General features: G+C 50.5%; 1 protein-coding gene across 1 annotated transcript; it reads left to right on the plus strand.

The window, feature by feature from the left end:
- Nucleotides 1-1,259: 1,259 nt before the first annotated feature.
- IP6K3 (inositol hexakisphosphate kinase 3) lies at nucleotides 1,260-16,987 on the plus strand. The gene is made up of 6 exons (XM_084498029.1): nucleotides 1,260-1,750; nucleotides 6,937-7,256; nucleotides 11,944-12,166; nucleotides 13,187-13,359; nucleotides 14,022-14,197; nucleotides 15,417-16,987. The coding sequence occupies exons 2-6, from the start codon at nucleotides 7,073-7,075 to the stop codon at nucleotides 15,891-15,893; spliced, it is 1,233 nt and encodes a 410-aa protein (XP_084354155.1). The 5' UTR covers nucleotides 1,260-1,750; nucleotides 6,937-7,072; the 3' UTR covers nucleotides 15,894-16,987.
- Nucleotides 16,988-17,328: the final 341 nt, after the last annotated feature.

Here is a 17,328-nt window from a genome sequence, read left to right on the forward strand (position 1 = left end):
TTCTCCCCAGCATGGTGGGGCTGTGATTTCCCCAGCCCGGTGTGTTTTACACCCTACCTCTCCTCTCCCGTGGCGCGAGGGCTGTCACGGTGCAGGTGAAGCTGAGCAGAGCTGAACCACGGCTGGGGGAAGCCTCACACCCCTCGGCAGAAGGCAGCGAGGTACAGGGCTGCCCGAGCACCTGGCAAAAGGTTCTTGAACCTTTTGTGGTGAGAGCACAGAAGGGGTAAAAAAATAAAAAGCCTGTTGGCAGGGATGCACCACTGGCTGAATTCACAGAGTGCCTGCATGGGCTTTTTTCCTGCCGAAATCAAGCTTTTTTTATTTTCTTTGGATTTTTTCTATTTGTTTTAAGGCACTTTCCTGAGCTAATACAGCAGCATAAAGCAGAGTGAAGTCAGGACTCAGGCAGCAGGGAATCAGGGGCTGTGTTTTATCCTCGCCTTTAATCTCGGCCTCTGCCCCCGACTGTCAGTTCGATCCCTCTGGCCTCCGTGATCCTGTTTTCTCCCCCCCCAGTTAGCGAGCATTACCGCATCCTTCGATCATTAGCTCAGCAGCAAGATCTCCTTCCCCACCTCCCATCACCTTGCAACAACCCCCTCTGCTGCCCTCCCCATCACAGCCCAGCTTGTTGGCAGGGATTTGCTGGTGCCCCCCCTTTATTTTATCCCTGGGACAGGAGGGGGACGAGCACAGGCACCTCCTCGTCCTGCGGGATGCCCGGCCCGCCTGTGCCGTGCGTCCCCAAAAATACCAAAGGGGTCTCGCTGGGACACGCCGGGCTGGCAGCAGCAGGCGTAGGAGGAAGGGTGCCCGCAGGGGGGTGTTTGTGTTCCCAGGGGTGGAGGGGTGCTGGGGAGCCGGGGGCACGCGCTGTCCTTGCAGCGCTGGCAGGAAACTCTCCGGGACTTTTCCACTCCCCCGCTGGTCCCAGCGTGCCGGGTGTCGATTTTCCCTGCACGAGGCCGTTGGCAGGATCAGGGCCAGGTGTCAGCAGGCTCCGCACCCCCATTCCTGCTTCAGCCCTCATCTGCTGCACGGATTCGGGCACAGCCTGGTCTCACCCCCCGCCTCCCCTTTCCAAAAATATCTTTCCTTTTCCCAGGCCCGTTAGCTCAGCGGTTCAGTCTATCCCAAGCATCCCAGCTCCTTCCGTTGCCTCCCTGCCGCAATACCAGCCCCTTTGCCCCATCTTTCCCCGCGCCGTCCCGGTGTATTTCCCATAGCAAACAGCCGGAGAATTTGCTTGCTGAAGCCCCCGGCTCAGCGCCAGCCCCTGCCCTCTCCCTGCAGGGTACAGCTGGGCCCCAGCCTGCTGCTGAAGGGCTAGAAACAGCAGCACCACAAGGCTGGGGGAGCTTTGCACGCACTGAAATAAAGCAACAATTGTTTGGATTCCTGCAGAGCTGGTTACAGGAGAGCTGGAGCATGGCCACAGTTTCTGGAAAACCTCGCACATGGTGGGGGTGCTGCACCCACCAGCCCCCTTTCCCCCAAGCCTTAACCCTCACGCACACAGCTTTGTTTTCCTGTAACACCCTAAGCTGTTTTCTTCCCCTTTAAACCTCAGCTGTCAGCTGGACATACCAGGAATTTGCCAGAAATGTCGGCAGTGTCAGGTGATGGCCCAAATGTCTGCGGGCTCCCCCCCCAGCTCCCTCATTTCTCGTCCTCGAGCAACACCGAGCAGCAGCAAGAGCCCAGCCCAGGCAGCGCCGACACCAGCCACAAAGCCAGTGGCCATCAGGTGAGAGCCAGGGCAACCTCAGCGTCAGCTCATGGTGGCCAAGGACAAGGTGGCCGAGCGCTCGATTTCGGAGAGCACACAGGGAGTTGTTGGAAGCCACGGCTGTGGCTTGCAGCAAGGGATGGGAGCACGGGGAGAGCAGCACCCGGGTGGGTGGGAAGCTCTGGAGCAAACCAGGGCGGGTGAAAAATGAGCATCGTGGCTTTGGGTTCTCCATCAAGCTGCTGGGAAGCATGGGGCAGGTTGGTGCTGGGGCAGAGGGGTTTGGTGCTGAGGTCCTGGTGGTGCCGGTGCTGGTCCAAGGCCAGAAGGAGCCGTGCCGGAGCGGGGCTCGGCAGCACTGCGAGGGGAAGTGAAGGTCGGTTTTGATCCAGGTCCCTGCTTTTGCACAGCTCCTAAAAAATAACTGGCTGGAAGGTAAGGGAAAGCACATCCAGGTCAGAGCCCCAAGGTGAGACAGATCGGTGTATGTCCAGATGAGCCTCCGTTGCTCGGCTGGTCTGGGCCAGTTTCTCAGAAACAGCCCCTGTTTGTGGGAGAGCTGCTCCAAGCTCGGGAGCTGACGACAGACCCGCTCGGTGTGTGTCCCCAGGCAGCATGGCAGTCCCCACCCAGCCTGCCCTTCATGGGTACGAGCTGGCCAGGACGGGCTTGCAGGAGCTTGGGTTTAAGCACACACAGGGGAAGCAGCCCCAAGCAGCTCAGGCTGTGCCCGTCCATCCTTTCTGTGGTCGCAAGGCTGCTGTGAACGCCATGTCACGGCATGGGATGGCAGGGCTAGGACGGGCTGAGGGAGCTGTGCCTGCTCCCTCAGGACCCAGTGCCATGTCCCACAGCACTGGCAGCCCTTTAGGTGCCATCTCAGGGCAGTGAGCGCTGGGAGTGATTAAAATGTGGGGACAGATTTATGGCCAATAAACCCCAATATTGCTGCTATGGATGCTGGGTTACCCGACCTGTGCCTATCCCTGTGCTCACCCCATCCCAGCAGTGGAACCGGGTGTTTTTGAGGCCGGTCCATCCAGGATAACGCGGCTCCTTTCCCTCCCTCCTGATGCTTCACAGAGCTGCCAAATAAATCCTTCAGTGCAGCAAACTGTATCTTTGCATCTTATTCACGAGGGATGCGGGGACTGGTCATAAAGTTTATGAACGTCATTTTCTTTCAAGAAAGGAAATGCAAGATAAAAGAGCTCAGGGTTTCTGCACATCAGGATTTATGGCTCGAGCTGGGCTCCTGCCCCGAGAGCTGAGCTGTTCACTCCTGGCACGATGCTGGCTGTGGCTGCGGTTGAGAGAAGAGCAGAAAAGGTGGAGTGGAAATTCATCTAGGACCGATGCTGTGTCTGCTCACAGCCCGTGTGGGATCATCCCTGTCCTGGGTGACCCAACCTCAGTGCGAAGGCTGAGATGAACCTGGTGCTAAGGCAGCCCCACCAGAGACGAGAAAGAGGAGCTGTATTTATAAATAACTTCAGAGCTGTAATGAGAAACCCATCTGTGTGACAGGGGGGAGAGATTTGGGGATTTTAGCTGCATTTGCACCAGGGAGCAGGAGGCTGGCAGGGGAGGCCGTGCGGGATGGGGTCTGCGCTGGGGGCAGTTTTTGCTGTTTTGCAGCAGCTGAGGGAGGCCGAGTTTGCTTTGACCCTGGCAGGATGTGTGCTGGGCTGGAAGCAGTCGGATGTTCCTTACGGCCAAGGCTTCGAGGTGTTCGGAGGCACAAGGCCAGAAACTGAACAGAAATGGGGCAATTAGATTTGCAAAACACCACCGCGCGTTGCTCCAGGGCTGGGCTGGCACTCGGTGCAGGAGCTGGCTTTGAATCTAGGTCAGCCGTGCTAGAGAGAGCTACGGACATGTAGGTCTCTTCAGATCAACAGCCAAGTTACTTTCTTGCCTTTTAATTAAGGAAAACACATAATAAAATAAATAATAATAATAATAAATGCAGCACCCTGCAGCGCTTGAAACAAGGCTTTGCAGCCCCGCTCCTTGAGGTGCCCAGTGACACTGAGAGCCCGGTCTATTGACAGGGCACTTGCTTTTATGGCATTTCTCCTTTTTTGATATTCCGAAGTGTTTCTGTGAGCAGCACTGGGTGAGCAGGGCTGTCTGGAGGTGTGTGCATCCTCCCGGAGCTGGGCTCTGTTTGCCCCCGGCTGTCGGGCCCAGAGCTGTGCGGGATGGGACAGAGCAGGCGCTAATTAAAGCTCAGAGATTTTCATCCGCTTGATTTCTTTTGGCTGTGCTTAGAGTTGGGAGTAAATAGACTGTTCTTCGTAGCCTCTCCTGACATTTGGCCCTAAATGAGAGCAGCACAGAGGGGAGCAGCACCCGGCCATGTCCCCAAAAGCCCTGGTCAAGCGTGTCCTGGCCAAGCCCATCCACGAATTGCAGAAGGCAGAGCCGTGGTTTGGCTGGGGTGGAACAGCCTGGCAGGTCCTTGGGCCACACACACGAGTGTCAAAAATGCAAACTGTCCTCAGACCAGCAGTGTGGTGCTGGCAGCACCGCAAGGGAAGCTGCCGTGTGCTGACAGCGGCGGGGGGAGAGCCGGGAAGATGCTTCCCTGCAGGTGTCATCATGTCTCGGGTGGTTTTTCTGGGGAGGGGAGTTCCCTGTAAAGAGAAATGTTTTCCTTCCCCCAAATTTTCTGCCTCTTCTTCATCTGCAGTGCCTGGGTTACTTTTTCATTTTAGCTGGAGGAAAAAATATTCAAGGTTTCCTTGGTTTTATTTTTGAGGATACAGATTTATCTGTAATTCCATGTATTTTTAGTGACGTAAATATCTTTTGGCATTCACGATAACTTGAGCTGGCAGAAGTGAATTATTTCAAGTGTCTTGTTTCAGAGGAGCCCAGCCTGGCTCAGTGAGTGTCTGCAGGAACATTTATCTGCGCGGAATGAACGAGCTGCTTCAGAACAAAAAGTAAATGAAAAGAAGCCCTCTCTCCCTTGTGCAAATCTTGCTCGGAGTTTTGCTTAAGAGCAAACAATAAGAGCCTTATCAAATTGTGTTTTTTCTCCCTGACTCCCTTAGCGATGCCAAGGCTCCCAGCACTGTGTGTTGTGTCAGCCGCGTTTCAGCCTTGGACTGTCTCTAAAGCAATAAATACAGATTGAAGTCAGGTTGCACTCTCTGCTCCAAAGAGGTGTTTTGACAAATGTGCTTGCTTTTTGCTTTTCTCCTTTTTTCAACTAAGGGAGTGGATTAAAAAAAAAAAAAAAAAAAAAAAAAAAAAAGGAAAAAGAAAAAAAAAAGAGAGAGAAACACAACAGCAAACCTACAGCTTTCAAGGGAGAAATCCTCTTTAAAAGTTGTTGCAACTTAACAAAATGCTAAATGCTTTTATTAACTTCTAGAAAGGCTCTGAAGAGCTGCTTTCTTCCTGGGCTGAAAAGCACTCATCTAAGTGGTCTGGCTTTGTTCGCTCAAGCTGGTGCAGGCTGGTAATTGTAGAGTAGAAATTCCTTTCTGAAGTGTGCAGTGACGAAAGAATAGGGAAGAGGGAGGAAAAAAAATAAAACAAACCACCTTGGGGGATGCTGAAGGAGCGAGCTTTGCAGGTAGGAGGGTTTCTTCTCCTCCTGTGCCTCCAACCCACTTCATCTCACTCCTCCAGGCGAAAAACAAAGCGGGCACCTGCGTGGAGAGCCTGCTTGCTCGGGGGTTTAATTACAGCAGGAGGAGGGAGAAGGAGAAATGCAAGCGTCGGAGCTTCGGCTCTTTGTGGCGGGGCGAGGAACGCGCTGCAACTCAGAGCTGGCAGGTACAGGAGGGAAGAGACCCAGAGGGAGCGGGTGCCCTGCCATGGGGCACCTGCAGGTTTATGCCGCCCCCCCTTGGCCACCAGCATTTGAGAGCAGTGGCTCCGTGTGCCACCCTCGTGTCCCTTGGCTATGGAGAGGGTGACGGCACTGGCCGCAGGGTGGCAGAGGCGGTGTCGTGCCCACCCAGCTGTACAAGCTTTGGTGTAAGGAAATGGACCTTCCAAAGATGTTATCCTCTACTGTGCTGAGTTTCTTCTAGCAGAACTGGGATGCCAGAGGTCCCAGGCTGGATAAATAAGGGGAAAGTCACCCACATTAGCAGGGGCAGGCCAGCCAGGGCTTTGCATGCTGCTTTTGGAGGGCTGTAGGAATACGAACTGGCCCTCAAAATAACAACAATATATGTTATTCCATCACTTGTAGTTTGGGGTCTGGAGTATCTTCCTCTGATTTTACTGCCTTGATGGCATGGAGCCTGATGCTTCCTCAGTGTAAATATTTAATCTTCCTTTTTATCTTCCTCAATAGCTGTAGGATTCCCCTGCCCAATGTCCACCAGAGCAGGAGCATCCTTGCAAAGAATTAAAGTGAAGAAGGGAGAGGGTTTGCTGGGCACTTGCAGGAGAAGCCAGGGTGCAGCTGCTGGAGTGTGTTGGTGCTTTTCCTACCTTACACCAGCAGTTCCTGCCACAGCCACGGATGGATTTCTTTCTGGGGCTGGAATTGGGAAGTGAATCGTCCAGCCAGGCTCTGTGGCAGCGTGGAGGGGCCGAGGGAGCTGCAGCTTGGGTGGGAGCCGTGCGGGTGCTGCTTTGACACATCCTCGCATTGTGTGTATGAGCACAGCACAGGAAATGTTCCCGGTGGCACTCAGGTGTTACATGGCAGGGAATGTCCCAGCCTCACGTTTCTCTAGAAGGTGTAGAAAATGTCGCTAACCCCACCGGCAGTGCTGAGAGGCAGGGAGCTGCCCAAGGACAGCAGCTCACAGAGGCTTTATTAATAAACCTCGTTCGCGAGGAATGTCCTAGCCTGGGGAAAGACTAAGACCAGCATTAACACTGTCTCATAAGGCAAACTGAGATTGTTTCACAGCAGGGGTGGTATTATACAGCGTATTAATAACCCGGCATTCCTGGTCCAAGGAATGCCCTGATCCAGCTGGTTCGATGAGGCCACCGCATTAATCTGATAGCTCCTCTCCATCGTCCCCCTCTGTGTCTTTTACCCGCAACAGGTCTAAATCGGGTCTTTCCTGGACTCCACATGTCACGCCGGGGCTCCCAGCCAGTACCCGGGGCTGTGCGAGGCCAGGCAGTGCTCCCAGCCCTGCCGATGCCACTGCAGGCGGAGGCTTCGTGGTGCCTCATCCCCCCCTTCTCATGCTGTCCCTTTCATCCTCTGTTTGCAGACACCATTGGCGCCACACTGAGAAGCCAGACGGGGTGAGAGCCCGGAGACGGTGTGAGGTGGCCCAGCACAGCATGTCCCAAAACCCATCACCCCTCCACTGCCACTGACCGGGAGCGAGCCCTGCGCCGAGCAGCATGGTGGGGCAGAGCGAGGGCAGGAAGGTGGTCCTCCTGGAGCCTTTCGTCCACCAGGTGGGCGGCCACATGAGCATGATGAAGTACGACGAGCACACGGTCTGCAAGCCCCTGGTCTCGCAGGAGCTGAGCTTCTACGAGTCGCTGCCCCTGGCCATGCGGCAGTTCACGCCCCAGTACAAAGGTGCGACCCCGCGCGTGGTAAATGGGTGAGGGGGGTGCCACCAGGATGAGCCCTGAGCGTGGGTTCAAGGTGTGGCAGCATGGGAGGGACGGCTTGGTTGGGGATGGGAAGCCCCTTTACCTGTGCAGATCAGGTTTTGCTCAGTGAGGATGTGTGCACAGAAGCAAGTCTGCAAGGCTGGCTTTTCCCAGCCCGGCTTTGAGGAGTTTGCTGGCCATGGTCCCGGATGGGTTGGTGTGACACCATGTGAACGGTGGCAGGGAGTGGTGGTAGGAAAGCTGGGGCTTGGAGAGACTTCTCTAAACCAGGATCTGACAAGTCACACACACTGTATGAACACTGCCGGGTTATTTAGCAGCTGTGGATCTCCAAACCACCCCGTGCTGCTGTGCTGCCCAGATGCAGAGGAGCTGTGGCCAGGCAGAAGCACCACATACATGTATTTCTGAAGTGGCTTTGACCTGCAAGACAAGTCGAAGCAGCCTGCCTGCCCAGGCTACCTTTCATTCCTTGTGGGTGCTAGCCCTCAAATAGACTGCTTTTTCCATGCAGTTAACATTTCATTAAGCCCAGTTAGGAAGCTGGCCCACTCCTGCTCGGTGCTGCCCTGACCTTTTGCTAACGTGATGCTGTGGGAGCTGCCCGTGCCCTTGGGATCACACAACAGATCACCCCACACAATAACCCTGGGAGTTGAGATGCCGCTCTGAAATAGAGTGAGAAGAAAGGGTTTTGTGCCAGGAGCAGGGTTCAGGGGTTTTGCTTTTGCCCCACACCCCTTGATTTTGAGGAGGTAAAGTTTTGGGCCAGAGGCAGCGAATTGGTGAGGGTAAGGAAAGGGTCAGGACTGGCACCAGCATGAGCTGGGGGAGAGGTGGTCCTTGGGGCCAGCATGAAATACCAAGCCTGGAAAAAACCAGCACAGGGCTGTATTAAACATCTGTTTTGATGGCTGCTCCACCTGAGCCAAGCCCTGCTACAGTGCTCTGTGTTCATGGATCCCTAGAAAAACAGAGGCAAGAATCTCTTAGCTTCTAAAAATCAAACCCCGCTCTCTCAGCTTTAGAAACACAGCACTGTGTTTCTCAGCTATAGAAACACAGCACTGGGTGTCCGTGAGGGTCTTAGCATGTTTTCATTTTATTATTTTTTTAAAGATATCTTTCCTCCCTCCCTTCCTTATTCCCTCACTATTTTTGCCTTTACTGCCAGACTTGTGCTGCTCGTAAAGCTCCTGACCCTGGATTTTTGTGAGAGGCGAGAAGCTCAGCTGTCACCTAAAAACTTAAAATATCTTTTGGTCCTTCAGCGTTACGGAAAGGAGCTCAAAGTGTCAGCTGAGGTCTTGATGCACTTCCAATCCAATTTCCCCCTTCTCCAGAAAGTCAGGAGCCCCTGTAGATTTATGGGACAATATTAAAAAGATGCTTAAGAAAGAAAACAAGTCCTCTAAGCAATTTCCTTTAGCAGGAGCCAGGGTTTAGTGCTGGAGAGCTAAGCCCTGCTCTGTCTCTCTAATAAAGACATTAAGCAGTCCCAGCTTATCAATTCAGGGGTGGCCCGGTTATTAATCCCTTTTTGTCATCTTTTTCTTTTCTATTGCAAGTCCCAGTGAGTTTTGCAATGAGGGGTAATTAAATAGCAATTCTCCTCCAATTTGGCATTGGGCAGACTCATTTTTTTTTTTCCTGCTTGTAACCGTCCCAGCCCTGAAAGCTGGGTAAATTAAAGAGGTGGGACGTTTTCCCACGAGGCAGATCAGCACCAGGGGGAATAATCCTGAGGTCTTCATCACCCGCTCACACGTGTCCACGCTCCTCATCTCTATTCTTAGGCGGGGGGGGCTCAGGGATCATTATGTAATGATGACATTATGTGCAGCGCTGATCAAATGTCATCATTCAAATCCTACACCCAGTTGGCTGCTTCAAAAACATCCACTGCTCACTTAACCCTTTGGGGTAGGTCGGTGACCTTGAGGCTGGCTTTCCCACACCAGCCCCTTCCAAACCTCCTCCCGCCCCATCCAGAGCTTGCAGGGGGGTTTGGATGCAAGGTTGGAGCTCCTGAGGGTCCCTGGGGTGCCACCAGCATGGTGATGGCACCAGAAATACCAGCTACTGGGCTCCCAGTGAGTGGGATTGTGTTGGTGGTGGCACTGAAAGGCAAGCAAAGGCAAGCACCTGAGTACGTCTTTGCTCCCAAGCCCATCTTTGCTCCCAGACAGATGTTTTCAAGTAGCAATAAAAGAGGCGGTTGGCAGCATTGTATTTGTTTTGCACACAGAGGTCACTTGCAGGACATATGCAAAAAACAGCCATCCCATAAGGAAATACATTGGGAAACAAAAGTAATTGTAAGGCTGGGATGCAGGTTTATGAAGCGGTGTTCAGGGGGAAGGAGGTGAGATGATCACGTTCCCTTGCAGTTTAACTGCTTGTTCTTGCCTTTGAAAATCTCCCCATTAATTTTCATATTAATGTAAGATATTTAAGAACTCTTAGTTTCATGCTATATATAACATTTTTAGGGCCAGATTGTCAGCACTATGCAAATCAGCACAGCTCCATTGACTTGCAGATATGTAATTGGGACAGTTTTTAAGGTTACAGGCTGCTGTAGTGCCAGAACTGAGGCGTAGTGCTAGATTTGAGAATTAGATTTTTAGAATCGAGGACTCTGTTCCCCCTTCACTGACTTCTTAAAGATAAAAGGGTTTTGATTCCAGCAAAAAAAATAAAATAAAATAAAATAAAATAAATAAATGTTGGCTTTTTTCATGCCCACCTGCCCTGAAAATTCAAAGCAAACGTCTGAGCTGATAGGAATTTCACTTGCTCTTGGTAATCTGTAATATGGATTTTACAAACGGGACACTGCTAGAGATCATGCGGGTGATGTTGGAGCCTGAGGAATATGTAGCTCCCAAGCTCCTACTGCTCATGAGCACCATGAGCAAAGGATTGAGATAGCTAAAAATATCACTCACCCCCTAATTAAGGTTTCTAGCCCCACGGAAAGAACCCCACAGGGGTTTCCAGCCCCTGTCTCCCCTGGGCAGAGCAGCCTGCGTGTGTTCCTCACTCATTTCAACACAAAGTTAGCAGATTTAGCCCATCCTGCTGTGGCACACCATTAGGATTAATGCAGATTTTTTTACAGCAAAAGGGAACAGAAGCGGTTGTGTGCTGTACCTGGGGCAAGGTACCTAAACGGGGGCCATACAGGGGACACGAGGGCACAGTGGGACCTGCAGGGATGTGAGGCTCAGGACCACCACAAGTCGCATGGAGGTGGCTGGTGGCTGCAGACCTGCAAATCTTCCCTCGGTCGGCAAAACCCAGCAGGGAGGGCAAACCCCTGTGTCTGTGTTTACTCTCCGTAATCTCACTTTAAACGGAGAGGAGGCAGTTTGCATATTTATTTGGCAAATTTGTTTGGGAGAAGAGAGCTGCCTCGTTGGTAAGCTGCAGAAATGCATCTCCCCGCAACGAGGAGCAAACCAAGCGAGGACACCCAGGAGACGGCTGGCACAGCCCCAGCCCCGTGTGTTGCTAACGGGGGCTCTTTCCAGCGATGAGTTTTGTTGGTTCAACAGCCCAGACCGTCCTCTTTTGGATCTGCCTTGCTGCTGCCAGACTTGAAAGCAGCGGGGTGCTGCCGCTGATGATTCACACGGCTGGCATCCCCTCTGAGACTGAAAGGGCGATGCTCTAAAAATGCCTACGCTGCCTCGAGAGGCTCGGACAGCCCTGACAGAGGGCTGCAGGAGCAGCGCTGCCCTGAGAGAAGGACTGCTGTTATCAGCCTTTCCCAGAAAGGTCAGAGCCGTCTGGAACGCCAGCCACGGCCATTCCTGCTCTGTTATTTGACACGCGGAGGCAGCAGTCCCGATGCCAGGGATGGGCAGAGACTGGGCTAAATACGTGTGACGGGCTGAATGGCATTTGAGCCCTGTGCTTCCCATTAGAGTCAGGGAAAATTACAATCCGAAAACATACGATGGTGTTTTAAGCACTTAGAGCAGAAAGAAATAATCGGCGCTCACGGCTGCATTCCCCCTCAGGAGCACGTGAGGGTCCAGTCCTTCCCGTCATCCTGCCACCAGGGTCCTGGTGCTGGGGGAAGGACACGTCCAAGACAATGTGTGGCCATCACGTACGCAGGCAGCGTTGCCAACCCCTATGTGTGCCTCTGCCCTTGTTCCTGGGGGCTCTCCAGTTAAAAGAAGCAGTTGGCATGCTGGTCATCTTTGGAAAATTCCCATTCCCCAACCCTCCCTTTGCTTTCTACCAATGAAGAACATTTCCACCTTGCCCTGCGCTCAGAAGTGAGACCTTAATCCCTCGTCATAAATAAGGCAGGAGCTCCTGGGCCAATGCAGGGGTCTTTGCTGGGTCACTTGCTGCGTAACAGAGCCTGAAGGAATGGAGAAGGAGGGAACATGGTGTTCGGAGGAGACAGCTTTCAAGCAGAGCCCACAGAAGGAGGGGAAGGAACGTTAGAAAAGCCTGTGGCTGTTTTCCAAGGGTCTCAGACTAATGGTGTTTAATGGGCCTCAAACCAGGCCGGGATCAGTGTGAGGGACCACTAAAACACGAGGGGGCAGCTGTGCCGCTGGTGCTGAGCCTGTACGTTAACACAGGGGTTAACCTCACTCTGCTTTGCTTTTCCTCCTTTCCTGCAGGTGTCATTTCTGTGCACCTCAAAAAGGACAGCCTCGGCAACCTGACCCTGCTCGCCAGCCCCAGCCTGCAGGCGGAGAGCTGCGGCCGGCTGGACCATGCCATCGGCGACTCGGCAGTGACGATATGGCACAAGTGCAAGTGGGCTGCCAGCACCAGCACCGGCAGCGAGCACACACTCGTCAAGAGGTGTCACACGCAGATCACCAAGACCTTCAAAGACAGGTGAGGGTTTGCCACGGGCAGGAGGCTCCCTGCAGATTTCTCCTGGTCCTGGCCTGCTGTTTGGCAGCTGGAGCCATCCCGGTCTCGGTGGGGTTTAACCAGGATGGTTTTGGTGGCACAGCTCCTGGTTTAAGGCAAGGTCCAGGCTTATAGAACAAAAGCAAGGTCCAGCTTGCCGGCTTCATGGTTCACCCACAGAGGGAGCAGGGCAGATTTGGCTACGGCTGAGGTGCTCGATTTTATGCCTCATTATGCCTGCTTTAAGCCCGTTTCCTCCAAGTGCAGCCAGCTTTAAAAGGAGGAGAGGCCCCATGAGAAGAGCCACCGAGCACGTAGTGCCCTTCTCTGGTAGCCAGCCAGGTCGGTAGCCACACTCGAGGTTGGTTCAATCCTGTCCTCATCCCCAGAGAGAGCTGTCTCTGAAAGGCATCACGGTGCTCGCAAGCACGCCCTGACCTCAGGACCTGCAGAGGCTTTCCACAAGACATCTTTCATGTCAAATTGCTTCAGAAAAGACCTCGGTCAGCTATGACTGAAGGGTGCAATATTGCTACCGTGAAACCGCTGCCCTCGGTGTGAATGGAGTTAGGGCTCTGGGGCCAGCAAATGTCCGTACAAGGAGAACAAATATCCTTTTTGCTCCCTCACTTCCCTCCTCGAAGCCAGCCTGTGGAAACTGAGAATCATTCCTATTGTTGGACAATTTGCCTGTGTTGTGCCTGTTAGGTAGATAGAGATTCCTGGTCATTGACACCATGAATGGTGCTTTTCACAGAAGCCAAGCACACTTTGAAATTATAATGAAAGAAAATATTGGCATCCAGCAATAGCTGGCTTTCTGAAAATTACTTTTACAGAGTAACAAAAGATCTCTGCAGTTTGGACATGATGAATATGTTTCCTTTGAGAGTCCCTGAAAATTTCCCTTATCAAGTTTGAGGCTCTACAAAAGAGGAGGGGAGGGAATATTCTCTTCTGGAGCGTATAAACCGAGCGTGTTCTTTTGTGTTCTTTGACTAGCTGCCCAGGGAAGATGCTATTGAGGACAGACCTTCAGTACCACACAGATCCACTTTTGGAAGATGCAAACGGAAACCAGCCAGAAAGAAAGAGCTACAACCCCTGGGGACTGCACTGTCACAGGCAGCACCTGAACCGCATGTCCTCCAAGTATAATGAGAACAAACTTCACCGTATCCTTTCTCTTCTCTCTCCTCCATCGCAGCCTTTGCTACAAATATCAGCTCATGAGCAATGTATGTTTTATTGCAGTGGTACGCATCCCTTCTCTGTCCAGCTGCTGTGCAAAACCAACCAAACAAACAAAAAACAAAAGAATATAGCTGCTCTCTTCTCCCACTATCTAAAAAAAAAAAAGAAAAGAAAAGAAAAAAATAAAAAAAATATTTCCCATAAGGGGGTATTCAAGCTTAAGTCAAAGATCCCCTTGGCATACATTTAAAAACACAACTATACAGGAATTAGCAGCCACCTCGCCTTTTATTTTCCTATTACACTCCATTACCCACCAGTCATGTGAGTAATACAGTTTAACAACTTCCCCCACACCCACTGGGGTGAGGACAGCACTGAGGCAAGGTGTTGGATTGACAGCCCAGGGCTACGGTGTCACTAGAGAATGGAGCTGTTGGTGCTTTAATTGGTAGGACTGTACTACAGTAAATTAACTGCAATTGGCAGCAAGGGGCCTATAGCAATGACATGTTGGTAAAATTGGCTCAGAAAGACTCATTACAGTTGTGAGCTATTATGGAGAGCGTCAGCAGTTGCTTTGATTTAAGACCTCTTTCAATTAGAATTTAAAAGTATTGGGTTTCCCTTAACTCATGCCCAGAATTTCTATTGCTTGAGAATGTGGTATCAAAATACAGCTATCCCTGCATCCTGGACTTAAAGATGGGCACCCGGCAGCACGGGGATGATGCCTCAGAGGAGAAGAAAGCGCGTCACATCAAGAAGTGTGAACAGAGCACCTCTGCCTCTCTGGGTGTTCGCATCTGTGGGATGCAGGTAAGACCCCGGTCCTTCTGATGCCTGCCTGACACGCAGCTTGAAACCAAGCTGGAAATCCAAAGGGATTCTTTCCCTTGTTGGTGTAAACTGAAGTAAATTCCTTCTTGTCTCCCACCAAATAGAGGCTGTAAGAGCAAGCCACTCGATTTGTGCATCTTATCCTCAGACAGGGCAGATGCTTAGGGAAGAGTACAGAATACGGCACGCAGAGGGGAACCTTTTCCCATACCCATTTGACTTCTGGAGATTTTTATTACCTTCAAGCTGAGAATCTGCCTGTACATGAGCACAGATTCTCCTCTTGTGCTCAGCTCCTGGCTGCTGCACAAAACAAAACAAAACGAAAAAAAAAAAAAAAAAACAAAACAGAAAGCATCACTTGCTCCATCCACTCATGCCTTTGCTGAGCTGTCTCGTCTGATTGCTGCAAGAGCGAGGGGTTGCTTTTGTGCTAAATATTATGGTTCTTCTTGATTAAAATCACTGCCCTCCCTGCTAGAAATGGAAGCTACACATTTGATTCACTCACAGTTCTCAAGCAGGTTTCAAAATGTTGTTCTGCTCTGCCTGAAGGATAATTATGACAATGATGATTATAAAGCACATACACTGCAGTGTAAACAGTGTCAAAAACTATGTCTCTTTCTGGTCTCTGACATCCTTCTGCTGAGCAGATTAGCCTTTAAGTTACAGCTGGTATGTGAGCTAATTCTGAATTCACGCTTCCAGTTCTTATTCTGTATTACCACTGCCTCACATACATAAAGATTTCTGTCTGTACCTTGTTCCTCTGTTTAAGAAAACAAGATTATTGCTACCTGTACTAAGAGAAGGAACAAAGCTGGGGTGTTCCTGTACTACTGCAAACTCCTGACATAGCCAGAGGGAAAATGATATAAATCAGTAATGATGTGGCTATGACTTAGAGCTATACAGGATTTACAAAGGGGTAATTTACAGAAGCACAAGAAGAATCTGCACCAGTGGCTTAAATTGAAGAGTTTAAATCTCCAGAAAAGGCAGGAGGTGGGATTCAGTGAGAAGCCTGCAGTACACTGCCAGTATTGTTCAACTGCAGAGGATCTGAGTCTCAGCTTGGGACTGAAATTTTTAGATAAGGGCAAAAGCCAGAACACTGGTGGGGACACACACACACACATACACACACGACAATAAGACATCCACTGAATCTGGATTGTTGCTCTCTTTCCTCAAGGTCTACCAAGTGGACACTGGCCATTTTCTCTGCAAGGATAAATATTACGGGAGGAAACTCTCACCTGAAGGATTCAGGCAAGCCTTGCGCCAGTTCCTGTGCAACGGTAACCACCTCAGAACAGACGTCCTGGAGCCCATCATCCTGCAGCTAAAAGCTCTGCTGTCTGTCATCAGGAAACAAAGCTCTTACAGGTTCTACTCCAGCTCACTTCTCATCATTTATGACGGACTGGAGCACAAGGAGAACACAGCACCCTTGGATAATCACCTCCAGGGGCACTTCCAAAAAACAAACTGCACCACAACACATGGCACCAATCACGCCAGAGTCGACGTCCGCATGATAGACTTTGCCCACACCACTTTTAAAGGTTCCAAATGCAACCACACCACTTATGACGGGCCAGACCATGGCTATATTTTTGGCTTGGAGAACCTCATCAAAATTCTTCAGAACATCTCGGAAGGAAAATGACGAATTCTGTGAAATAGCCTGAATTTACTAGTGACCGATATCCCTGAGAAGTATTGCATTGGGTCAGTTGTATGGGACCCTCACAGCTGCTGAATGTCACGTGCACGGTTTGGAATGAGAGCATGGACAGCTTGCTAGGAAAAACTGCTACGTGCCATTACTGAACTGAAGCGTAAAAAGCAAAGAGCTGAAAGAATCTGTTCTGTCTGCAATCAATCAGAAGATTTATTTTCCTTTCTTGTTTTACTGCTGTCCTTGATTTATTTGCGAGTCAAAAGAAAGCATTACTTGAAAGAGTCTTAATGATAAAATAGGACCTGCTCACCTCCACCACACTCACAAAGCCAAGCAGGCTAAGAAGATGTTGTGCATTTGAGTGAGACTATTAAAATGAGCTGGCAGGTCTTAACAGATTGCAGCATTACTCTCATCTCACGCTCAGTGCTACGGGCCGAACACACTCACAGACACAAGTGGAAGAAAAATGCACACCCTGACATTCACACTCCACGTGCCCAGCGCTGCAAGACTGTTCTTGGAAGTCATTTTCCATAAAGCGCGGGTATTTGGTGCTTTGTTGAAACACAAATGTACCAGACGCAGAGCTCCTGGTTCTGTACTGCTTAAGGTGTAAAAGCGGGTGTTCCTCAGACCAAGAACTGGACCTTGCAAAGGTTTAATATCCCTGCAGGACATAACAGGGCATGTTTCCTAAACTTTCTAGGCAAGAAGCTCCTTGGGGGCTGACGTATGGGAATGTGATGATCCTGTCAGATACCAGTCACAAAAAACATTCACATCAAGGTACTTATGCTCCTAATTTAAAAAAAATAAAATAAAATCAGGGACTAGACATTAAAGTTCACCTAGAAATTCTTTGATACAAATATTGTGTATGTGTTTGGAGGAGACAAAAACAAAAACTTGATACAATGTTTACAGCTTTTGTTGACAGATTTTATTATGGAACAAATATAATTCCTTCCTGCATGGTGTAGGAAACTTGTATGAAAAGTCCTTACACAAGGAATAGAGGTACAGAACCCAGTTATTGGGGACTGGGGATACAAATAAAGTTGTCTAAGTAACGCTCACTTGTTGTCCGTCTTTTTTGCACTTCCAGAGCATCCTGACGTTATGTTATCTTTTGTTTAGGGCTGTGTGTTTTCAAAAGAGACATTATTTCCACAGGTTTAAATATCAGATCTCAAGGGGGACCCCTTCACTTGTATTTTACTGCATACAGCTGGTAAATTGCAGCAATTTATTGCCGGAAAATTTAAGTCATCTGGCCCAATTGCATATTTTACTTGGCCTGAAGTGGATTTGGGAAGACCCGATTATTTACTGAATGTTGTTCACAGCCTTGCATATTTCTTGCCCACAAACTGCAATGACTATAAAAAAAAAAACAACCACCACAAACACTCTGCTT

This window comes from Aythya ferina (assembly GCF_964211825.1).
Source record: "Aythya ferina genome assembly, chromosome: 25".
NCBI classification, from domain to species: domain Eukaryota; kingdom Metazoa; phylum Chordata; class Aves; order Anseriformes; family Anatidae; genus Aythya; species Aythya ferina.

Excerpts from the sequence above, each read along its gene's own strand:
- IP6K3 (XM_084498029.1), top strand. The coding sequence starts at position 7,073 with ATGGTGGGGCAGAGCGAGGGCAGGAAGGTGGTCCTCCTGGAGCCTTTC. Across the intron at positions 13,360-14,021 it reads TAATGAGAACAAACTTCACC|AATTTCTATTGCTTGAGAAT; the intron begins GTATCCTTTCTC and ends ACTCATGCCCAG. Across the intron at positions 14,198-15,416 it reads TTCGCATCTGTGGGATGCAG|GTCTACCAAGTGGACACTGG; the intron begins GTAAGACCCCGG and ends TCTTTCCTCAAG.